At 36.5% G+C, this 26,408-nt stretch overlaps 2 protein-coding genes across 2 annotated transcripts in view; both read left to right on the top strand.

The window, feature by feature from the left end:
* The window catches only part of LOC136247040 (uncharacterized), a gene marked incomplete at its 5' end in the record, with an annotated part of 62,412 nt that extends 59,479 nt beyond the window's left edge, over positions 1-2,933 (top strand). Inside the window, 2 exon segments of the mRNA XM_066038639.1 lie at positions 139-345; positions 2,692-2,933. Coding sequence (XP_065894711.1) covers positions 139-345; positions 2,692-2,744 — 260 coding nt within the window. The 3' untranslated portion in view covers positions 2,745-2,933.
* Positions 1-26,408, top strand: part of LOC136247984 (uncharacterized) — a 197,965-nt gene that overhangs the window by 132,620 nt on the left and 38,937 nt on the right. The gene's annotated exons all lie outside the window — the stretch shown is intronic.

Below are 26,408 nucleotides of genomic sequence, written 5' to 3'. Positions count from 1 at the left end.
CAATCTTTGGGTAAATGTGTTGAAACACAATGTTACTGCATCAACATGTTGGAATGCGTAATATGCTTAGTTTGTAAGCATAATATATTTCATGATCAGTTTGTGAGATTCACAAATATTATTATTGTTGAACTCTAGATGCTCTTCTGCTATATGAAAGTGGTACACATCCAGGATCATCAGGTTCTCCTGTGCTTAAAGAAATCAATGGGATGTTGGTAATTGTAGCACTTCATCGAGGTGGTAGGGAGGTTGGTCCTAACAAAGATATTAAAATTGGCTACAACTATGCCACTCTGTTCAGTGAAATTCAAAACTGTGTTTCTGGGAAGGATTACAAGAAAAGTATGTTACCTTGATACATAAGTATAGTCTTCTGAAAGCTGTCTTGTAGTAGTAAATTTCATCATTTTACGTGTTCACATCACAACATAATGATAATAACTCTACAGTAGATAATAAAGTTTTCTTCAAAAAAATGTGTGTGTATCTAGATACAAAGCCTTCTTTCTGCATAGTACATGATGTATTAATAAATATGCAACTGGGCCTGCGATAATAGGGCATGTGGGCACATAAAATATGACTACTTAACTTTTTCAAATTGTCATGACTCATGACATGACAGTTTATGTGCTAATACTATGGCTATGCTATTTACAGTACATCACTTATTAAAATTTTTAATGGCTTCATACTACAAGTTACAGAGTGCAGATATTCCACTCCAGTGCTGAGAACGTGATGAAGTGTAGTTTTTTCCCACATGCTCTACTTTTTCAGGTCCAGTCACATTGTTGTGGAAACTATAGTCATTATATCATCATACCATAATTACGGTAGTACTGTATAGTAAAAATCATGGAGGTGCATGTAGATTTGGGCTTTCTTGCTGAAAAAGTATCACCCAAAATCCAACCTCACTTTTCTTTCATGACAGCTTAGCAGGCTTGGTTAGGCATAGCCAACTCCATAAATGTCTTCAGAGCAACCCCAAACCCTTGCAAGAGGTTTCTATTGTTTTCAAATTTTTTTTATTTGACTGAAATTGCTGCTAACAATCTGCCTGACTGATGGCCTGACTGATGCCTTCAGCCAAGCACAATTTGACTATGATTAAATCTACTTCTTCACAGTTCAACATCACTTCGCTTCTGAAGTGGCTATAGATATAAACAATGTACTCATCATGGACTTATCTTTGTCCTCCTTGCATCCCATTTCTTTCTCAGGTATTATGCAGTAGCACATCATGGCTTTAGTGATTTTATTTTCGTAGTGTTACTTGAATAATTGCAGAGAGACACTTCTCATACTGTTTTCCATTTTTAAACACTTTTGTGGTGGATTTTGGAGCTGTCTGTATAATTATGTAGACCTTCCTCAGTTAGCGCTGGCAATGCATCACCACCTGAAAATTAATTTTAAATCTCTAACTGTTGCTACGGATGGGTGATGCCTTGTTTTTACTAATTAACACAACATTTCTCTGTTACAAGTAGCTGTCAATAGTGTTTATGTACAACAAGGGTCTAAATAAGTTAGATTTCAGACCACAAGGGTTTATGTAATTTAGTAACCCTCAGTAGTGCATTTGCTTCACTCAGGCGCCATGACACAGGGCCATTGGGCATAGACCCCGTGGTCTGAAGTCTAACTATTACTTAACACTGGATGGGGTGCCATGTAGGCACTTGCTGTAGGTTGGTCTATTGGGTCAAATTTCAAAACGGGAAAAAAAATTCAAACTCACAATCAAAACTTATAAATCGAATTTGCAGAATAATATGGAACTCACATGATATAAGGATTTCCAAGATGTTTCAAAGCTCCAGTAGACATTTTGCTTGATTGCAATGATGTTTCTTTCAGAGCTGTTGGTGGTATGTACAAGAAATTATTATACTATGTTACAAGTGTAGATCAATGTACAGTGGAAATAGCAAAATAAAACAGAAATTGAAACAATGATATGTTCAGGTCACAGCTCAAACTCTGATATAATACTACAAATCACACTTCAAAGTAAAATTTTTCCTGGCAAATAATTTGACCGCAGTTTCAGATTTACTTCCAGAGCATACCTTAATGACACCCGGCCACTTTGTGGTTCATAGTTGGGGTATATATATATTCAATTATAATTTCTGCAGTGGCTAGATTGATTGCAGAGGCACTTCTCATATTATTGTTTCCTTTTAACACTTTATAATGGGTGCACGGAACATACTGTAGCAGAAAACAAAGTAAAATGACCACTCCATGTTTCAGTAAATGAAAGTAGGGTGAGCATTCATCACACGATTAGTTTATATACTGGGTCTAGCAAAATTCTTGTCTTAATTTGATGTGATGGCTCACGATTACAATAATTATTTAAAAAGTAAGAAAATTAGAAAGTTTTCATTTAAGTAGGGATCAGTGAGTTATACAAAAGGTAATAAAACAGGGAAGGTAATCTACACCTGCAGCTATAGTGGACATTTAATCCCTAATTCATTCACAACTGTACTACCGACAGGCAGTATGTGGCTGGAGTGCACTGTGTAATGGCTGCTGGTGTAAACACCCTACCATGTTTCATTGCTTTTTATTTCTGTCATTCTTACTCGAATGTAAAGTTTTAAAAATTAATTTACACATGTTATTACCTAAATTAATGCATTGCTCATACATTGTGCTATATTACAGAGCCTAAAGTGAAAAAGATCCAGGAATTTCTAGATGAATGTGAATCAAAGTGACCAATTTTATGGTGTTGTTCATCATACTGCAGTAGCTGCTTTGTGTAGTAGTTGGTTTTAGAACTTGCATTGTGTAGTAGTTGGTTTTAGAACTTGCATTGTGTAGTAGTTGGGTTTAGAACTCCTATATATCTAACATTTATTACCAAAGCTATAGTATGTTAATGATTTGTTGCGTTTAAAATGTGACCTGGTCTGTAAAAAGGGGTCTTATAGCCTTTTCAATTGCATTTACTTGGCTACCTGTAACTTAACTTGTGAATGTGGTATCACCCTGAAATTTGGACCCCTTATACCCCTAAGATAGCACCATGGCATGGTGTAATATGAAGGTGATTGATTGAACACATGAGGAGTTATGATTAGTCAAACTTGACTACTTGGAAAGGCTATAAGATCCCTTTTCGCAGACTAAGTCACAAATGTATTTTACATTTATGTAGCATGCTATTAAAATAATCTAATCATATTAATAGCTACATTCATAATTAGATGCAATTAGAGACACACATATTACATTCTGTTATTTGATAGCAAAACACTACTGTATAGAGTTAGGATATAATATTGATTTCATGCACTTGAGTTATTTCCTTATGTCTCCATTCCTTCAAGCACAAAGGCAATACAACAAACATGTACCATTGTAGATAACAATAACAAATGAACAACAGAACATGTATATAATTTACATATACACTGGCACCACATCACTCCATGTACAGAAGGCAATAAAAATTTGATTATAATATTATTTATAAAGCATGAACGGTGTTTGAAATACTCCTTTTTACAAAGCTTCCAAGGGCATAGATTGCATTTAGGATAGGCATAGCTCAATAGCCAGGCTTTGTTGCAATATCGGGGTACAAGCTGATAATGAAATTCCAATGTTTGGAATGAAATACATATTTTTAAAGTTATTTTTGTCTTTTGAACATGTCATATATTGTGTACTGGGTTAATAAATGTTGGCCAGACATTTTGTTAAGACACTGACTGTTCTGTTACATGTCAATTTTTGGCTGACAAGTGAGGATTAACAGCATGGCATAGGTATTCTACCCATGATTATATTGTGCTAGCATTTTGGTAATGTGCACTGATGGCATGGTGCACTGATGGTGCACTGTCTACAAGCTGATATAGGCATATTAACTAAAACAGTATTATACCACAATGAGAATGCAACAATGGTTGGTACTGTGATACACATTAGCTATATAATGTATTTTAGCTATTAGCGTGTATACGGTTCTACACATGTTTTTATTTCTGCATCAACTGCATTCTTATTACTAACAATTAAGTAGAAGGAAAATTAGAAATTTTAAGTTGGATTAGGGATGAAATAGAAAATTAATAGCATGCAGCACAAGTGCATTACTACTTGTACAAGTATAGAGTTACAATATTAAATGGGTATTATAAAGCTATATAGTTTATTCTTACGTCGAATGTTTAACTTTACACTGTTAAAACAAAAGTGTTATTATTATTATTATTATTGTTTACTGAGCAGTCAGCCCTGCTGGTGTGCTCAGGAATCACATAAACAAATACATTAGGTACAATAATATGATTGGAGTCTAGCTGTAAATAGCTAGATCAGTATCTGCAATTTCAATTGTATCAGTTGGTAGTATGTTCCACTCGTTTATAGTTCTTGTGTTATGGTAACATCCTGGGTACCACTACCATATAGTGACTGCATTGCACCTGTGGTAGATGTAATGCAGTCAATATAAATTATATACACTTGCTTTAACAGTGTATGCATGAATGTTCCAATACAAATGCATTCTAGTACCATAATGATGTAACAATGGTATACACATGACATAGTACATAACTGTACTATAACAGAATACACTGTGAAAAAAGAGGGATATAAGATGGTATTTCCAGTGGCTTATTGAATACAAAAAAGCTTGATATAACCTGTAGTATACTAACAATCACATGTAAGGCTTTAGTTAATGTGTTAAACATACTGAAACCATATATGTGATGGTATAGTGTGGGCATTATATTAGATATAAGCTATTTCAGGTAATGTGGTAAATAAACTGAAACCATATTATATGTAATAGTATAGTATGCATTATACTGAAGTGTAAGATGAGTATAATACAGGGTTTATATTAAGGCTTATTTGTATTCAATTAGCCACTGGAAATACCATATTATATCCCACCTTTTTCACAGTGATACAGATAAGTAAATGTAAAATTTGTTAATGTATAGGCTTGAGTAGATTACAGTGGAACCTCTCTATTACGGACATTTTGGGATCCAAAATTTTTGGCCACCTTTTGCTGTAATATAGAGGTTTTCCTCTTTCTGAGGTAAAAAATGTATTAACAAGAGCTATTGGGACCAAAAGTTTTGTCCTTATAATGGAGAGGTTTTTTTTTTTATTGTGTCCTTAATTCGGGAAGTTTGTTAAGAGAGGTTCTACTGTAAGCTTTTTAAATTACCTATTATTTTTTCTGGCAATTCTTAATTTTTTTATTCATCTATTAGAATATTCCCAAAATTATTCCCAAATATTCCTTGAGTAATTCCTGGATTTGTAAAAGTCAAATGGATATTCTTCTGTAGCTGAAAATATAACCACTTGCAAGCATAAAAACCATACCCGAAGATCGAGATACTCTAATAGAGCAGTCACAACTAAACTTGTCTGACTGTTCTATTAGGGTAGGTGACTGCTCTATTAGAGTATCTCTCTTTATGCCCGATTTTATATGCTAGCAATGATTGTGGATGTTTCTTTTACAAATTTTTCTGCGATGCTACACGAAAAATGTGTGAATTTTCCGGAAGATCACCCAATTATTCCGGAATTATTCCTGATTCTTTCTACCACCGATATTCCAAAAATTATTCCGCATAATGTACGCATGCCTATTAACGTAGGTATTATAGTGCTCTAATTTTCTGCTAGAACATCCTTCAACTATAAATACAACACCAACACCACTGGAATGAGCAGTCTGCAAATGTGTCGTGCATCCCAAGAACCCGGCGTGACGCCGCGTGAGTACATGTACCGTATATCAATTAAATTTGACGGTGAACTAAATTTGGCGAATTGGCAATTCGTCACTAAACCGCCAAATTTAAATTTCGTCAATATTATTTTCAAACCTTGGGTCAAGCAGTTGTTGAAGTAAGTGTTCAACAAACCTACGTGGATACAGCTGAAACTGGTAAATTAGTGTGGTTCCACGCATGCAAAAGGGTGTGGCTTACTGACTATACTGGAACTCGACCTCGATTAGTTGGCGTGGCTCCACATAAGCTTGCAGACAGCAGCAGACATGAATTCGTGCGCAGCCATTGATAAATGGGCGAGTATGCCTACAGACAGCAAATAATCCTGAAAGTGGGTGTGGCCACGAAAGAAATTGGAGCACAGATATTCGAGTACAGTAGCTGGAGCGGTACTACTTAAAGAGGAATAATTTCAAAGGGAAATTAATATGTCCTATAGTCTTAAAGCGAGTCAGTACGGCATCGTGCTTACGCCATTCGCCAATTATTCAGAGATAGCATTTCGCCAAATTAAAATTTCGCCAACTGCGATTTTATAGCAAATTAAAAATTTTACATTCCTCAAATTCTTTGGTGTGACAAATATTGTGCTATCAAACCGCACCTCAATCAGTGGTTCCTACCAAAAGATATAAGCAAAAGAAGTCAGCAGAGCGGTGTACGACATTTTTAGGACTTTTCTGTACATTAGCGTGGCACCAAGCACAATATCCAAAGTGCCATAAATTTGAGTATGAATTTTCTAATGACATGAAGTTTTCACCACATCACCATTTAATGTAGTAAAATGTATGAGGTAGGTAAAACCTTTCTAAGGTGACCACCCCTTTGTAGAATGACCACTTGTAATATATAGTTAATGCTTGAGTCAGTAATTTTCTAAGAATAGTGTGTCTTCTGTAAAATTAAAATTATATACAGGTACCCGAAACATATTACAGATGATTAATTAGTGATACTGTATTACAGAGTGACCTTTGACATTACAGGGCACAATTAACAATTACTTGGCAAAATATGACAATCAGATTCCAACATATATGACCAGTATTCTTCAATATTATTGTAAAACAGCAATTTTTTGATACTATTTCACTTTATTTGCCACACTAAAAGTATAGACGATAGTAATTGTTATATATTATGATGACATCATTGCATAATAAAGAGAAACAATAAATGTGACCATATTTTGGAAAACCATACATTTGGGCACATGCAAAATTTGTGGGAATTCTCAATTGAAAATGTTTGTAACTTTTTTTGCATATTCTGATAAAGCAACTATTAAGCCTTCTTGCTGTGAAATTTCACACCCATAGCTTCTTTATTCTAGGAGATATACTCAATTATATCAGACCATGTAGTAGTTTCACAATGCGTGGGACAGCAATTCACTTACAAATTGGGTGATTTGTTCATTCCCAAAACTGTACATTTTCTTGTCTTTAGACAATAATACAAGTGATTTAATTGAGGAAAGGTACAAAGAACGCATGATTAAACTCTCAAAGATCTCTTTTCATCCATTTTAGATTGTAAGAATGAAGATCTTTGTCAACAAAGTGATTTGTCATCAATTTGTCACACCTGATCACTATACAGTTCTATAAACTGATAATGAAAAGTTAGTTTGTTATGTATTAGACAGTAAATTAGCCATATCTTTGGAATGCTTCAATGTATCATCACAAAATTTTCACACAAGGTAGATAACCACTCAGTGCTTCATTGCAGCTATAAAAAAAGAAAATTGACCATTGTGCCCAAATGTATGGTTTTCCAAAATAGGGTCACAAATTTTTTTGTCTCTGACTAGAATTACACTTATGCAGCTGCAACAAAAAAGACAATAATAGTAGTGGGCAGATCAGAACATCACAACAGGTAGTTGTGAAGCCTTACAAGGTTGGTATCACTTGCCAAACACTGTTTTTTTCAAAAGCTATGCATCACCTTGCATGCTATTAAGCAATTCTTCACAACACAACAAACTGCTCACTTTAAAACTATATTTTTTGACAAGGATGGTTGTCTTGAATACCAGGATGGTTGTAATGCAGAATTCTGAAGTGGTGCTACACCCTTTTACAAGACAAGTTTTTGTCGTTGACCACCACAAAACACTTTTTCATCAAAAAATCAATGCTAAATTCAGAATCAGCATATCTACTTTGCCTAGGATCACTTCTTTCAGCCTTATAGGTCACAGGAACTTGTGGAAAACTTGATAACATTTGATACAAGTGGTGCCATAAAATCCCTTGTTGTCCCATACATTATGTTGTACAGAATTTTTGTATGGGCTCCCATTGGGGAATTTTCTTTCTGAAACTTTGATTTCATGTATTTCAATAATACTGGATGAAATTTAATTTGTTAAAGTGCATTGTGAAGTACGAAGCATTGGTTAATACATACTAGAACAGCAGCTCGTGAAATATTTGTTGAAGGGGTGTAAATTGATTAGTGTGAAAAATTGGTAGGTTGGAAATCTCTATTTTCAGCTCCACAGCAATTTTGCGATGACAGCGTCATCAGCTCAAAAGTATAAACCACTTCAAAGTCGGCATAACAGTATCATAATTGAAACACAACTCCACCTTAGGTATTGTTTCATCATTGTGACACCTTCACTTTAGTTGTTTACCTTTAAAAGTTGTTAAATTGATTTTTTTACTTACTTGAGATAACCACTTGCCTATGGGTATACACTGTTGTAGTGAGAAGTGTGCAGTAGGTGAAACATATTTGCTCACCACAAAGCATAGATTACTGAGATGAGATCCGATAAGTCCTGAAGTTTCTCTCATTACATGTACAAACTTGCAGCTAGAAGCAACTGCAGTTTCAAGACAGTCCAGGCTGCTAGATGGCTTCCTAATTCAATTGTGCCATTTTCACTTTAAGATGTTTGGGGAGCCCTGGAGAAAAAAGTGTGTGCTTATTTTCAATTTTTAAGCACTGTGCATGCTAAAGTAGCTAATTCCAACCCAACAAACTATAAATTTCTGAGATCGGCAATCAATACTCTATCTATTGGCAATCAATACTCTATCTATTGAGCATATAAGAAGTCCATTTTTCGAAAAATTTTAACTCAGGCTGGAATGCCTACCAAATTTGAAGAAAATCACTCCTGGATCAGACATTTCCGAGATGCGAGCACCAAAATTTTTGTTTTAATTTCTTCATTATTTTCTTCTTCATTTTACACAATTCACAAATCCATCATAAAACACCAATCTGGCTGAAATGTGGCACACTTAAAGAGCTCATTAAAGCAGATCTCAGTACCAAGTGTGGTAGGAATCTGATGAACATTCACAGAGTTATTACTGATTATTTGCATAAAATAAGGTAGAAATTCTGTCATTCCCACGGGGTAAACCGCTTGGAGGAAAGAGTTGAAAATTGCTAAGTAGATGGGGTAACCGTGCCTTTTTGTGTTTGAAAGGAATCGAGATAAAGACCATGGAGATATGATACAAACTCCAACCTGTGTCACAATTATGCGATTGAATTTTATGAATAATAATAAAACAGACAAACTGCTTAGAGCAATGAGCTGAAAATCGGTATATAACTGGAATAATCATCATAGAAAGCCCTTGAAGTAGTACAGAAGAATCGGTTAATAAACCACTTAGTTATCACTGTGCAAAAAGTGGGATATAAGATGGTATTTCCAGTGGCTTATTGAATACAAATAAGCCTTAATATAAATCCTGTATTATACTAATTCTATACTTTAGTATAATCCATACTATACTATTGCATATATGATTTCAGTTTATTTACCACATTACCTTAAATAGCTTATATCTAATATAATGTCCACACTATACCATCACATATATGGTTTCAGTATATTTAACACATTAACTGAAGTCTTACAAGAGATTGTTAGTATAATACAGGTTATACCAAGCTTTTTTGTATTCAATAAGCCACTGGAAATACCATCTTATATCCCTCTTTTTTCACAGTGTATGATTCAAAAAGCAAAACAGGTGTAGCAAAAGTGAGATTGAGATACTGTAATAGAACAGTTACCCTAATAAAACATTCAGCTGCCTAATGCAACCATTACAAGTCACCCTGTAGGGAGATCAGCTTGAAACCAATTCACCCTGTAGAGAGTTCAGCTACAAATAAATCACCTTGTAGTGAGTTTAGCTAGAAACAACTTAATCTATAAAGAAATCAGCTAGAAACAAGTCACCCTGTAGAGAGTTCAGCTACAAAGAAACCATACTGTAGAGAATTCAGCTAAAAACAAGTCACCTTGTAGAGAGATCAGCTAGAAAACAAGTCACCCTGTAGAGAGCTCAGCTAGAAACAGATCACCCTGTAGAGATTTCAGCTACAAGCAAATCACCCTGTAGAGAATTCAACTACATTTCAAGTGACCCAGAAGAAAGATCAGCTGCAAGCAAGTTATCCAGTAGGGAATAATTGGCATGTAATAAATATATGTATTATAATTACTGATAAAATCAGAAATAGTTAAAGTATTAAGGATCTGCTTTATCTTTTTCTTCTTCCTGTGGTAAAGAACAAAAAATAGATTAAAATGCAAATACACAAAGAAGTGATATCTAATCCAAAACAGCCAAGCTGTTGAAAAGAGTGCTGTCTTCAAAAAAGCTGTGGCGAAAAAGGATGTGAAATTCAAGGTGGTGGCCAAGAAATGGCTGGGGGTTAGTGGTAAAAATTTCAATAAGGAGAATTCAGGGGAATTTGGTACCACTTGATTTTGGCACTATGCAAATTCACCTGAATTGTCATGTAAATCTGCACTGCCTATATTGCCTGTATAATAACCATACACTTCTATTGTAGCAGTACAACTATGTATATAGTTAGCTACGTATATAGATACCAACAAGTAATTGAAGGGTCTAACACTATCACTACATATAAAGCTTCATGTTTTACAACTCAATAAAACTTGGGTTTTGGGTTTAGTAAATGAAACAAATATTTATGATGCAAAGCTTTTTGTGAGAGAGAACACACCTGACCTTCATCTACAACAACACAGTCAATCTCTTACAACTGGATTAATGCTGAATACTTTACATTACTACAAAAATTGTTACAGATCACATCTTGAATTTTGCGATAATATTATTATTATTATGCCAATATACACCGTCTTCACGAAGAGAGAGATCAACAATGGGCCATTGCATATTGACAGCAACATAAATTTTAAAAAGCCAAGGTACGTATCATGTGCATCCAAGCACTTGTATACATACATGAATCCAAGTGCTTTTCAGACACAATTAGAATGGCCACAAAAGGAGAAGTTACAATTTGTAGTAACAACTGATGATAGATGTAATATGATGATTTAAGATGTAAGATGTAACTGGTGATTTAAGATCTAAGAATAAATGCAAATTCAGATGTGACACAAACTAATATCCTATACTTGTGCAGAACACCATGATAGGCTATAGTCTCGCGTGCCAGACGGTTTGTGTGGGGGCGGCAAATAAACCGTCTGGTCACTCAGTTGCACACTTTCCGTGAACTCACTGGAATGCAATTAGATTACATCACGGCATTGTTTTGCGCCAAGGATGATGCAATAATCGTTCCAATCACCTCTTTGAGCAGACTAAGACAATAATTGTACTGGTAATGTCCTGGTGACGTATTCGAAACATTGCTGAACGTCTTCCTCGACAATTCTGTCATTTCACAAATCCGTAGCGAACCACGATCGTTCTTATACGAACGCTTTTAAGAGCCCTGTACTAGGGAAACAAAGATCCTAAGCCCATGGCGTTGTTAAACTTTCGAAAAAGTGATCTGTAGCCGAGATTCAGTTCTTTATTACACTAAGAATTTGAATTATTAGTGGTTGTTTCGTCACAGAGTGCGCGAAGCGATCTGATTGGCTCTGCCAACATTCCGGCAGTGGTCCCGGAATGTGTGCAACAGTGACCAGACTGTTTATTTGCCGCCCCCACACAAACCGTCTGGCACGCGAGACTAGATAGGCTAATCATTCATCATGTTATTATGTTCCACGTTGGGGTACCAGAAACACTTGCTCAAGAACATTGGATATCCAAGTGCAGATCAGTAGTTAAGAGAGTGTTATTATTACACTTACCAACTGTGTCAATATGTTGTAGGAGGTATTATTGTGTGATATCACTTGAGTTTTATTTTAACACCACCTAGTTTTCTAATTGAAAGTTACGGACACTTCATTTGAGACTGCAGGACAGATACTAACACTTTGTTAGAAGTGAAAAATTCAGCACCAGAAAATAATTATACTAGGAAAGTAGTAAAGTAGGCAAAGACATTTAAATCTTGTAATAATCATTTTGGATTTAATTTGGAAAAATTGGTACAAAACTAGATTATTTACTTGCAAGAGAATGAAGTCAGTCAGCGATTAAAAGTGCTTCCAAAAACAAAGCTCATTGACAAATTTGAGATGTAATAGCTATAATTTTGTAACTAAGTATTCTAATGTTTCTTAAAGTACAGTATAGATCCTCCTCTGTAAGTTAATCATGAACATTGAACATTGCAGTGCAACATCACAAACATCAATGCTACTTTTCAGCTATTTTCGATCATGCATATACTGTATAGTGGCAAAATTCTGTGTGTTATCCAATGAACTTACTGTAGATAAAATCTAATCAAAAACAGCTAAGCTGTAAAAAAAGGTGTGGCCCCCAAAAAGGCCATGGTGAAAAAAGATGTAAAATCCAAGGTGGCGGCCAAGAAATGGCTGTGATGGTAGGTTAATGGTTACATTTTAATAACAACAATTTAGGTGAATTTGGTGCCAAGACCAAGCGGCACAAAATTCACCTGAATTGTCGTTATTAAAATGTAACCATTAACCTACCATCACAGCCATTTCTTGGCCGCCACCTTGGATTTCACATCTTTTTTCACCATGGCCTTTTTGGGGGCCGCACCTTTTTTTACGACTTAGCTGTTTTTGATTAGATATCACTTCTTTTTGTATTTGTATACTGCAAAGCCGGCCTATGGCTGGCTTTGGGGCTTTTTTAACCCATGTGTATTTTTCTTTACTACAGGAAGAAGAAAAGAACTTAAAGAAGAATTTTAGTACTTCAATAATTTTTGATTTTATTAGTAATTATACAAATTATATACATATATTTATTACATACCCATTATTCCCCACAGGATATTTTTTTGTAGCTGATCTCTCTACTGGGTGACTTGAAATGTAGCTGAACTATATACAGGATGGTTTCTTCGTAGCTGAACTCTCTACAAGGTAACCTCTTCTAGCTGGTCTCTCTACAGGGTATTTTGTTTCTAGCTGAACTCTCTACAGGTGATTTGTTTGCAGCTAAACTCTCTACATGGTGGTGTCTTTGTAGCCGAACTCTCTACATGATGGTTTCTTTTTAGCTGAACTCTCTATAAGGTGACTTCGTCTAGCTGAACTCTCTACAGGGTGATTTTTTGTAGCTGAACTCTCTGCAGGGTGATTTGTTTGCAGCTGAACTCTCTACATGATGGTTTCTTTGTAGCTGAACTCTCTACAAGGTGACTTCGTCCAGCTGATCTCTCTACGGGGTGATTTGTTTCTAGCTGAACTCTCTACAGGTGATTTATTTGCAGCTAAACTCTCTACATGGTGGTTTCTTTGTAGCTGAACTCCCTACATGATGGTTTCCTTGTAGCTGAACTCTCTACAAGGTAACTTCTTCTCTACAGGGTGATTGGTTGTAGTTGAATTCTCTACAAGGTGGTTTGTATGAGGCTGAACTCTCTACATGGCGGTTTCTTTGTAGCTGAACTATCTACAGAGTGATTTGATTGCAGCTGAACTCTCTACATGATGGTTTCTTTGTAACTGAACACTCTACAAGGTGACTTCTTCTAGCTGATCTTTCTACAGGGTGAATTGTTGTAGCTGAACTATCTACAAGGTAACTTCTTCTAGCTGATCTCTATACCGGGTGATTTGTTCGTAGTTGAATTCTGTACAGGTGGTTTCTTTGTAGCTGAACTCTGTACATGATGGTTTCTTTGTAGCTGAACTCTTTACAAGGTGACTTCTTCTAGCTGAACTCTTTACGGGGTAATTTCTTTGTAGCTGAACTCTCTATATGATGGTTTCTTTGTAACTGAACTCTCTACAAGGTAACTTCTTCTAGCTGATCTTTCTACTGGGTGATTTGTTTGCAGCTGAACTCTCTACATGGTGGTTTTTTGTTGCTGAACTCTCTACAAGGTGAATTCTTCTACCTGATCTCTCTACAGGGTAATTTGTTTGTAACTGAACTCTGTACAAGTGCGTTTTTGTGGGTGATCTCACTGCAGGTTGATTTGTTTGTAGCTGAACTCACTAAAGGGTGATTTTGCTTGTAATTAAACTCCTTGCATTGTATCTAGTTTCTAGCTGATCTCTCTACAGGGTGATTTGTTTGTAGCTGATCTCTCTACAAGTTGATTTGTGTGTAGCTGATCTCTCTGCAGGTTGATTAATTTGCAACCGATCTCTCTACAAGGTAATTTGTTTGTAGTTGAACTGTCTATGTAGCTGAACTGTCTTAAAGTGATTTGTTTGTAGCTGATCTCTCTGCAGGTTGATTTGTTTTAGCCGAACTCTCTACAGGGTGATTTACTTGTAGCTGAACTCCTTACATTGTGTCTAGTTTCTAGCTGATCTCTCTACAGGGTGATTTGTTTGTAGCTGATCTCTCTACAAGTTGATTTGTGTGTAGCTGATCTTTCTACAGGTTGATTTGTTTGTAGCCGATCTCTCTACAGGGTAATTTGTTTGTAGCTGAACTCTGTACAAGGTGCTTTTTTGTAGGTGATCTCACTGCAGGTTGATTTGTTTGTAGCTGAACTCACTAAAGGGTGATTTGCTTGTAGCTGAAATCCTTACATTGTGTCTAGTTTCTAGCTGATCTCTCTACAGGGTGATTTGTTTGTAGCTGAACTCTCTATAAGGTGATTTGTTTGCAGCTGAACTCTCTACATTGTGGTTTCTTTGTTGCTGAATTTTGTACAGGGTGTTTTGCTTGTAGCTGAACTCTCTACAGGGTGATTTGTTTCTAGCTTATCTCTCTACAGGTTGATTTGTGTGTAACTGATCTCTCTACAAGCTGATTTGTTTGTAGCTGAATTCTCTGCAAAGTGTTTTGTTTGTAGCTGACCTCTCTTCAGGGTGATTTGTTTCTAGCTGATCTCTGTACAGGGCGATTTTTTTGTAGGTGACCTCTCTTCAGGGTGATTTGTTTCTAGCTGATTGCTCTGCAGGTTGATTTGCTTGTAGATGAACTCTCTACAGGATAACTTGCTTGTAGCTTCACTCCTTACTTTATGTCTAGTTTGTAGCTGATCTCTCTACAGGGTAATTTGTTTGTAGCTGAACTCCTTACATTGTGTGTAGTTCCTAACTGATCTCTCTACAGGGTGATTTGTTTGTAGCTGATCTCTATACAAGTTGAATTTGTGTGTAGCTGATCTCTCTGCAGGGTGATTTGTTTATAGCCGATCTCTCTACAAGGTAATTTGTTTGTAGCTGAACTATCTATAAGTTGATTTGTATGTAGCTAATCTCTCTGCTGATTGATTTGTTTTAGCTGAACTCTGATTTGTTTTTAGCTTATCTCTGTACAGGTGATTTGTGTGTAACTGATCGCTCTACAAGCTGATTTGTTTGTAGCTGATCACTCTGCAGGTTGATTTGTTTCTAGATGATCTCTCTACAGGTTGATTTGTGTGTTGCTGATCGCTCTAAAGGTTGATTTGTTTTTAGCTGAACTCTCTGCAAAATGTTTTGTTTGTAGTTGATCTCTCTACAAGGTGATTTTTTGTAGCTGACCTCTCTTCAGGGTGATTTGTTTCTAGCTGATATCTCTACAGGGTGATTTTTTGTAGCTGACCTCTCTTCAGGGTGATTTGTTTCTAGCTGATTGCTCTACAGGTTGGTTTGTTAGTAGCTGAACTCTCTACACGGTGATTTGCTTGTAGCTGAACTCCTTACATTGTGTCTAGTTTCTAGCTGATCTCTCTACAGGGTGATTTGTTTGTAGCTGATCTCTCTACAAGTTGAATTGTGTGTAGCTGATCTCTCTGCAGGTTGATTTGTTTGTAGCCGATCTCTCTACAAGGTAATTTGTTTGTAGCTGAACGTCTAAAATGTGATTTGTTTGTAGCTGATCTCTCTGCAGGTTGATTTGTTTTAGCTGAACTCTCTACAGGGTGATTTATTTGTAGATGAACTCCTTACATTGTGTGTAGTTTCTAGCTGATCTCTCTACAGGGCGATTTGTTTGTAGCTGATCTCTCTACAAGTTGATTTGTGTGTAGCTGATCTCTCTGCAGGTTGATTTGTTTGTAGCCGATCTCTCTAAAGGTAATCTGTTTGTAGCTGAACTCTCTATAAGGTGATTTGTTTGTAGCTGATCTCTCTGCAGGTTGATTTGTTTTAGCTGAACTCTCTACAGGGTGATTGCTTGTAGCTGAACTCCTTACATTGTGTCTAGTTTCTAGCTGATGTCTCTACAGGGTAATTTTTTGTAGCTGAACTCTCTACAGGTTGATTTGTTTCTAGCTTATCTCTCTACAGGTAGATTTGTGTTGATTTGTTCATTGCTGATCGCTCTAAAGGTTGATTTGTTGCAGCTGAACACCCTGCAAAGTGTTTTGTTTGTAGCTGATCACTTTAAAGGGTAATTTGTTTGTAGCTGAACTCTCTCCACAGTGACTTGTGTGTAGCTGAATTCTGTGTAACTGAATTCTCTAGAGAGTGACTTAATTGTAGCTGAATTCTCTACACAGTGCATGACTTGTTTATAGCTGAACTTTCTTCAGTGTGACTTGTAATGTTCTGAATCTCTATAGTGGTATATTTGCTTAACTCTCCACATGGTGACTGTCTTCTTGCTGAACTGTCTATAAGATTAACTGTTTGCAGCTGAACTCCCTACAGAATAACTTGTGATGTAATAAAATTCTATAATGGAGTAAATAAATTAGCCGAATGCTCTATTAGGGTGACTGTTCTATTAGAGTATCTCGATCTCGCATTTGCTACACGGAGTTGGCTTTCGAATCATAACTCAGTGGTTTGTAATCCGATTCTTCTGTACTACTGCAAGGACTTTCTATGAAGATTATTCCAGCTATACACCGATTTTCAGCTCATTGCTCTGAGCGGTTTGCCTAGTAGGCGTGAAAACTAATACTTTTTTATTCATAAAAATCGATCGCGTAATTGTGACACAGGTTGGGTTTTGTGTCATATCTCCGTGGTCTTTATCTCGATTCCTTTCAAACCACCAAAAGGCACTCCTACGATGGTTACTCCATCTACATAGCAATTTTCAACTCATTCCATGAAGCGGTTTACCCTGTAGGCGTGACAACAAATCGATCTTGTTTTACGCGAATAATCTGTCATAACTCCTGAATCATTCATCGGATTTGTACCAAATTTGATGCTATGATTCGCCGTAGGACTCCCTTTCTGTGTGCCAAATTTCAAGGCGATCGGAGTACGCGTTTGCTTGTTATAGCAATTTTTGCAAGTGTGCGAAAAGACGAAGAAGAAGAAAAAAAACGAAGAAAAAAAAACACGAAACTTTGGCAGCTCGTATCTCGGAAATGGCTTGAGCGATTTCCTTCAAATTTGGAATGTAGACTCCCTTGGCTGGCGGGCAACTGTGTAGCAAATTTGGTTCCAATCAGATAAGTAATCACCGAGATACAAAGGTGTGAAAATGACGTTTTCGTTCTTCCTGTCAATATACTCACGGGTGTGGTGCGCCGGCTTCCTGGGCCGCACGACACACTACCGTGTGTCTTGATGCATATAACAATCTGAATAAGAGTTAATTGTGTAGGTACAGTGTACGTAAGCATCAAAATTCTATTAATGAATAAGCAAATGACCAAATAATAATAAACATATTACACCAAATTGCCTTCACTATATTGTGTATTTAAATCTTGGCTACATAATTGTAGCCAAGAAGCCAATCTATTAAACAGCATTACAAAAATATACTATATAGTAAAGAATATTATAAGTAAATCTTAAATAGGGAAGCTTATAGCATGTGTAATGTCACTGGCTAGTTGTTTCATTGGGTTAGAGTCACTGTTTTCCATCACTTGTAATAGCTTTGTAAGGTTTGCATGGTCAACTGACGCACCTGGCAATATCACATGATCTATAAAATAATCTGCCTTTTTAGCAGATATGGAAAGTGCTAGAGATTTGATTTCAGCCTTCATATCCCCGGGCAAGAGACCAGCTGCCCATAAGCTAGTTATAAAGATAGGATCTTCCATTGGTAGGCTCTTCAATAGTCATGGACTGAACTGTCTGAGTACATCTGATATTTTCTCTATCCTTGCTGTGTAAAAATGAAACCATAGCTACACATTGATTCACTATAATGTGATCAGCTTTTACAAAACCAATCTAAATTACACATCAGGATAAATGAAACTAACACTACCAGTGGATAGCTATGATTAATTTTGACCCTCAGCATTACTAAAATCTAGTACTTTTAAGTCATCTTTTCTGGGTGGTGTGGCAAGCTCAAAACGGTATGTGATTTCTGTCATTGTCTAGACAAGAATCAGTGCTGTACTGGTGGATGGTCTGATATAGTTGGCCAAACATTTTCTGTGTTGATTTTATTGCATACCAGCTGCTAAGTAGCCAGCACAGCTCTGTAAGCTTGTGTCTGGACTTCAATAATGTCTCCACCCCTTTGTGAGCACTTGTGATACTACTTTGCTCATCCAATTGCCCAGATTTTCTATCTTGGAAACTTTACAGAGCAGCTATATATCACTACTGGAGGTGTTCTGAAAGGTAATAAATTGATGCATTTCTTGCATAAATTTCATATGCATACTCACTACCCCTGACAAATTATGATCACCAGAATTCTTTAAAACCTTTCACTTATGCATTTAAACTTCTAATGTGTAATTTGGATCATTTTATTGTTCCATTACGAATTATGCATACTGTGGTATGATTAGTATCCATACTGCAGCTATAAGTTTGTAATTGGGTAAGTTAGTATTGTTGCAAATGTACAGACATGTTGTATTATTATGCACTTAATTATATACACTAACTAAACTGTAATGGTTGTAACAAAATGCGAAAAAAGATCCAGCCCTCCAAAAAATTCGTCATCATTAAAGATAATTGGCATATATGCAGCCATATTTTCTTTGCTGCCACTTTTAATTTCACAAATATATTTTTGCCCTGGCCTTTTCAGAGGGAAGCACGCACCCTTCCTTCACAGCTAGGCTGTTTTGGTATAGATATGACTTTTTTTGGTAATCACTAGCCCAAAAGCCATCCTACAGTATGTCTGGCTTTGAGGCTTCCTTTTAACTTTTTTTTACGACAGGAATTATCAAGTAACTATTATTATTATTAACACAATACAGTGACCAGCACTGAAGGTCTGACAGCAACTTGTGCTACAGCCTTAGGATTACCTAACCTAAATACAAAAACTCAGACTTAAATGAGACTTATATGACGTATAGCTAATAAGGTGTTACAGAAAAGGGGCCAAAGTATTAAAAGAAAAAATCCCTCCAACCCCAGGATTCAAGCAGAAGAAAAAGACTACTATTACTTTGAATCTACTGTAATTTGCTTTATTTTCGTGCAAAAATTTTTTGTGATAATAAACATTGTGTAAATATATTTTGGATGATTTATGCAAATGACTGCTCTATTAGAGTTGTTCGATCTTATGCAAAAAATTTGTGCAAGAAATTTTTGTCCATGTACTTGCATACAAAAATACAAAAAAAAGCAAATTACGGTATGTGTCAATTATAAATTTGCAACAGAATAAAATGCTTATTGCATAGCTATTAGAGTGACTTGTTATGCAGCTGAAACTTGTTATGCTACAGGGTGACTTTTACATGGCTGAACACTGTACATGGTGACTTGTTTGTAGATAAACTCTCTACATGGTGACTTGATTGTATCCAATCTTTCTACAGGGTTACATGTACAGGGTGACTTGATTGTAAATGAAATTTCTGTGGTGATGTTTTGTTGTTGAATTCTCTACAGGGTGACTTGATTGTAAATGAACAGTTTACAGGGTGACTTGTTTATGGCTGAGCTATCTTGATAGTAGCTGATCTCTCTGCAGGGTGAATAGTTCGAAGCTGAAATTTTTAGAGGGTAACTTTTTGTGGCTGAACTCTCGACAAGGTGCTCTGTTTGTGGCATTGACTACTGTATACATAGTCAATGCCACAATGTTGAGGTTGTTCTATTTAAACTTAAAAGATCTTTGTTTGTACTAAGCACTGGAATGTTTGCTTTGCTTTAATTTTACTTGTTGTGCTATGCTACACAGTGTGCAAACATTCAACCCATTATGCTGATAAAAATTTATACCTTATTACCATATCTTTCCTTTTCTGATTGGACAGTCACACCTTTGGCTTGTATAGAACAGTAGCTAAACATTATTGTTCCAAGTGAATTCTTAATAATATTATAATTATTTGGCTGATTTGTGTATTACCTAGTACTTAATTTTATTAATATTGCATGTTGCACCTTCAAAGTCATGGAGTTTTCATTAAGGTAAATACCATTCGGTCCCTGAGGTGTTCAGTGTTTAAATAGCTACAGGACTAGTTACCCATCTGTGTTCAGGACTCATAGGCGGCCGAAAGGAGAGGGGGGGGGGGGCTAGGGGCCCTCTCGGTCTGCTGAGGGGGGCTAGGCCCCCCTCTAAGCCCCCCCCCCCCCCTCAGAATGATACCACATTGAAGCTATCCTTCTTGGAATGGGGCTGAAAACCGCTCGAAATACTCTAACAGAGCAGTCACTCTAATAAAGCAGTCACAGTATTAGAGCAGTGTGTAGCGAGCTATGTAATGATTTTTATGTAGTTTATCAGCTATGAATGCGTAGCTGGTGAGGTGGGCAGTTATTGTCAGCTGGTTGCGACCTTTTCTTTTTCTTTTCTTTTTTTTTGGTCTCACCATACCAAACCAGAGACTTAGTCTGGGTCAGCCCAGCCCCCCTCATATCAACTACTAGTCTGGCGTAGCCGACCCGCGCGCGTAGCGCGAGGGTCTGATGACAGACAGCCGCATTTAGTACCTGTGCAGATGGAATGCAATTAAATTTGAAAATACGCGCGAACCACTTGGACAATTTCCGGTAACAGAGCGCGACAGCTACTGTACTTGTACTTGAATGACGTCTTTTTTCTCTACAAACCCTTACATTTGTGCTGGTTGTAGAAAAGACATAAGAAGCTCGCCATAATCAGTGGCTAAATCGGAATAACGTCATAGAATGTTGTTAATTGGTCACTAAGCGATCTGATTGGACGCACCAGTTTTCCGTAAGGCTGGCACAGGTACTGAATGCGGCTGTCACCAGACCCTCGCGTTACGCGCGCGGGTCGGCTACGCCAGACTAATCAACTACTTCCTCCGCCCATGGTTCAGGTGGTGTTCAAGTGGTATTCGGTTCTGATGAATATAATGATGATGAATACGTAGCTATGTGCATACATAAAATTAAAATGTGCTATCTTGAAACTTAAACCTACTCAGATGACTCACTAATAGAAAATTTCTGTGACATAAACCATTTACAAAGCTAGTGAATTGTCATTCTTATTTCACCAAAGCTTTTTCGACCAAAGCATATTTTTCAGCTGTTGTTGGCTAATGTGAATGTGAAGTGATATATCACAAAACATGGAGATTCACTTAAGTTTTTTTTGTGTTGTTAAAAGTTTATATATTTTTGCTTTAACTAGTCAAGAAACTTTATCATACACCTTACCTGCTTTAATTAGCTACAAAACCTATTATTCTGGACATGTTGCACCCCAATCCCCATTTAAGCATCTTGAAGGTGATCGTGGAACAAGCCGCAAACAGCGGTGAATATAGGATAATCTCCATATGGACATGAGGCTTAAGCTAATTGGATAATTTATGCTCCTTTGTGCCTTTGGTACTTGTTCATGCATGTCCTTGGCACTGATAAGCTCCTGCTACTACACAACACTACCCTATTGTGTGATGCTGTGTGATTAAATTTCACTTGTTTCAAAAAAGTAGATATACAGTCACTGACAGCATAATAGCAGCACTCCCTCCACACCGAGCTTTAGATTTTACCTCAAGATGAAATATTCAAGAAACAACACCTGCAAATGCAATGCAGAGGTATGCAAGGTGTTGGAACTTGGCAGCATCAGCATGAAAGATGAAAGAGTTAATGTTAGCAATCCTATGATGGTGTCGAGTGTGAATATATACATACAAGTTGCATTGTTGTTTGGGGATTCACATCACATTACATAAGCACTTCTTAAGAAATCAAACCATATAGTGTTCATATGTCAGGTACATTTGCTAAATTTATATTTTCTCAATTTATACATCTCAATACATTTTGCACAATTATTTTGATATTATTCTGTTAGTTAGATGCAACACAGATGCGTTGTTTTTCAGACTTCATTGTATGCCATCAGCACATGTGCAGCAAAAATGCATCTTTCTACCACTATTGTGATTTGCTGAGTTCACACTTCCAAGGTCACATGGAAGTCAAAATGTAACCATACTGTACAACTTCATATCAGTGTGATAAAAACATGTCCTTGATTCCATAGCTCAAGCAGAACACAGTTATAAGTATATATAGCTATAGTTATTAAATTATAAATTATTTCAGTACATGGCTCATTAGAGTAGTTGACTGCTCTATTACAGTATTTCGATTTTTAGCAATGATTAGGTCAAGTCTTATACCTAAAGTATAATTTGAACCCCTCTTAGTAATTCTAAGAAAAGATTAGCCATTCCCCATTCTCTTTCCATCTTTACATTTTCCATGCATACATATAAGATACAACTGCATCTGTACTGCAACTTTACAAGCTTGCTAGCTTGCACATAGTAAAATTTTGGAGGAGGGTGCTTCAGCACCCCAAGTACCCCCACCCTTGGGATGTGTCACTTATATACTGTAGTACAATAAAGGTATGTATTGTGATTGTTTTAAGTTTAGAGCAAGTCACAACAGCAAAATAACTTTGGCCACATTCACATTGGGAACGGGATTGTGAAAATATGGTAGGACATGTTGGCACAATCTACACCCCATCACATATGTACACCAGTACTGGAATAGAACATTTTTATTCTGCAGCTTGAATTACAAAGTAAGTGCCTTAAATGTTTAATAAGTGCTGAAAATTGCATGACCATAGTGTAACTGAATAAAGGTATGAATGATAAAAGTATGGAAGTTCATGTTTCTACATATCCCTATTTTCACAGGCCCAGTCATGTAATATTATAGCGAATTGGCAGTTGGAAATCAGTTGATAATTGTTGGCAAAGTATAATATCTTAGGAAAAGGTAGAAATTGGCATGTAAGAATCAATCGGCAATTTGTAATTCCAAATGTTTCATTCCATCTTTTTTATTTGTTGGTCTGGTTGAAATTCTAAATATGTAAGTACTGTACATACCACAACTATTGGGTCTGACATGCAAAGCTAGTTAACAGTACATGATGCCTTTTCTTGACTAGCTGAAGCAAAAATCTAGGAACTATTTAACAAAGAAAAACTTTAGCAAATCTCCATGTTTTGTCACATGTCACTTTATGTTTACAGTAGGTAAAAACAGCTGGAAACTAGGCCCAGTTATACATATGTAAAGTGCAAGTGTGTGCATGCAGTGTTTCATGGCTCTGTAGATGTTAGCTATCAGTGATCCTGTATTAATGTAAAGATGAAATTTAGCTCCTGCAAGCATCATATTACAATTTGCTGTGTTGTATAAAGGTAGATACTTCCAATGCACATGCACAAAGAATCTGTGCAGCAATAATTTATTGTATTGTAAGTAAATAAAATGATTTTCAATGAACCCTTGTCTCTTTAGTGGATAACTCAGCAATCACGACTATGTAGGTGGATGTGGCACCAATTAAAAATGTTTGATTCATCATGGATTTATTCTAATTTTGATCTTTAACGGGTGTTGTTTCACTATCAATTGCCAATTGTTTCATCTCCTGGGGTGTAGAAATACTATATATAATATAATACCATACCTGTTTCACTGCCCGTACAAAAGTCTCAATAGTAGCAGTGAAATTTATCCCGTATTTCACTGACAGCAGTGAAAAGGTTGTAATTGCAATTTCATTGGCTAGGATTTATGTTAACAATGTAGCGCCAATTAGTGTCGACGCGTGTTTAGTACATAGTGACAAATTGCGTACATAGCAAAGCTAATGCAGCATATGCAGCGAGTATGGTATTAACTGGGAATAGCATGAGTAGCAGTGAAATTTGGGATAAATACCACTCTTGTTGTATTGGAAATGGTAAATTTCACTCGGCTTCGCCTCGTGAAATTTATCCCCATTTCCAATACAACACTCGTGATATTTATCCCAAATTTCACTGCTACCCATGCTATTACTAGTACCAATTACTCGAAATATGACTAAATTAATACGCTCTCCCTCGAGCGCTGCTTACCTTGGGTGGTCATGCATATATTTTAGTCATATCCCTCATAAGTGTTTTATATATATATATATATATATATATATATATATATCTAATCCAAAACAGCCAAGCTGTAAAAAAAGTGTGCGGCCCTCAGAAAGGCTATGGTGAAAAAAGATGTGAAATCCAAGGTGGCGGCCAAGAAATGGCTGTGATGGTAGGTTAATGGTAAAAATTTTAATAATGACAATTCAGGTAAATTTTGTGAAGCGGCACAAAAATTCACCTGAATTGTCGTTATTACCATTAACCTACCATCACAGCCATTTCTTGGCCGCCACCTTGGATTTCACATCTTTTTTCACCATAGCCTTTCTGAGGGCCGCACACTTTTTTTACAGCTTGGCTGTTTTGGATTAGATTTCATTTCTTTTTGTATTTGTATACCCCAAAGCCGGCCTATGGCCAGCTTTGGGACTTTTTTAACCTATGTTTTATTTCTTTACTACAGGAAGAAGAAAAGATGAAGTAGATGTACTTTAAATATTTTATCAGTAAATGTACAAATTATATATATAATACATATGTGACTGGATTTGCGAAAAGGGGCCTTCCACACACATCCAATTTGCCAACTTTGACAATTGATAACTTCAGATTGGAAAGAGCTATTGCCTTGAAATTTGGGCAGTGGTGATTTCTTTGCAGCTGAACTCTCTACATGATGGTTTCTTTGTAGCTGAACTCTCTACAAGGTAATTTCTTCTAGCTGATCTCTCTACAGGGAGATTTGTTTGTAGTTGAACTATCTACAAGGTAACTTCTTCTAGCTGATCTCTCTACAGGGTGATTTGTTTGTAGCTGAACTATCTACAAGGTAACTTCTTCTAGCTGATCTCTCTACGGGTGATTTGTTTGCAGCTGAGTTCTTTACAGAATGGTTTCTTTGTAGCTGAACTCTCTAAAAGGTAACTTCTTCTAACTGATCTTTCTACAGGGCAATTTGTTTGTGGCAGAATTTTATACAGGGTGATTTCTTTGCAGCTGAACTCTCTACATGGTGGTTTCTTTGTAGCTGAACTCTCTACAAGGTATATAACTTCTTCTAGCTGATCTCACTACAGGGTGATTTGTTTGTAGCTGAACTATCTACAAGGTAACTTCTTCTAGCTGATCTCTCTACAGGGTGGTTTCTTTGTAGCTGAACTCTCTAAAAGGTAACTTCTTCTAACTGATCTTTCTACAGGGTAATTTGTTTGTGGCTGCATTTTCTACAGGGTGATTTCTTTGCAGCTGAACTCTCTACAAAGTAATTTCTTCTAGCTGATCTCTCTACAGGGTGATTTGTTCGTAGCTGAATTCTGTACAGGTGATTTGTTTCTTTGTAGCTGAACTCTCTACAAGGTAACTTCTTCTAACTGATCTTTCTACAGGGCAATTTCTTTGTGGCAGAATTTTATACAGGGTGATTTCTTTGCAGCTGAACTCTCTACATGGTGGTTTCTTTGTAGCTGAACTCTCTACAAGGTAACTTCTTCTAGCTGATCTCTCTACAGGGTGATTTTGTTTGTAGCTGAATTCTGTACAGGTGATTTGTTTGCAGCTGAGCTCTTTACAGAATGGTTTCTTTGTAGCTGGCCTCTCAACAAGGTAATTTCTTCTAGCTGATCTCTCTACAGGGAGATCTGTTTGTAGCTGAACTATCTACAAGGTAACTTCTTCTACACTGATCTTTCTACAGGGCAATTTCTTTGTGGCAGAATTTTATACAGGGTGATTTCTTTGCAGCTGAACTCTCTACATGGTGGTTTCTTTGTAGCTGAACTCTCTACAAGGTAACTTCTTCTAGCTGATCTCTCTACAGGGTGATTTTGTTTGTAGCTGAATTCTGTACAGGTGATTTGTTTGCAGCTGAGCTCTTTACAGAATGGTTTCTTTGTAGCTGACCTCTCAACATGGTAATTTCTTCTAGCTGATCTCTCTACAGGGAGATCTGTTTGTAGCTGAACTATCTACAAGGTAACTTCTTCTAACTGATCTTTCTACAGG

This window comes from Dysidea avara, chromosome 2, assembly GCF_963678975.1.
Source record: "Dysidea avara chromosome 2, odDysAvar1.4, whole genome shotgun sequence".
NCBI lineage: Eukaryota > Metazoa > Porifera > Demospongiae > Dictyoceratida > Dysideidae > Dysidea > Dysidea avara.
The sequence above is the reverse complement of the archived record's forward strand: the minus strand, read 5'-3'. Positions and strand labels throughout refer to the sequence as shown.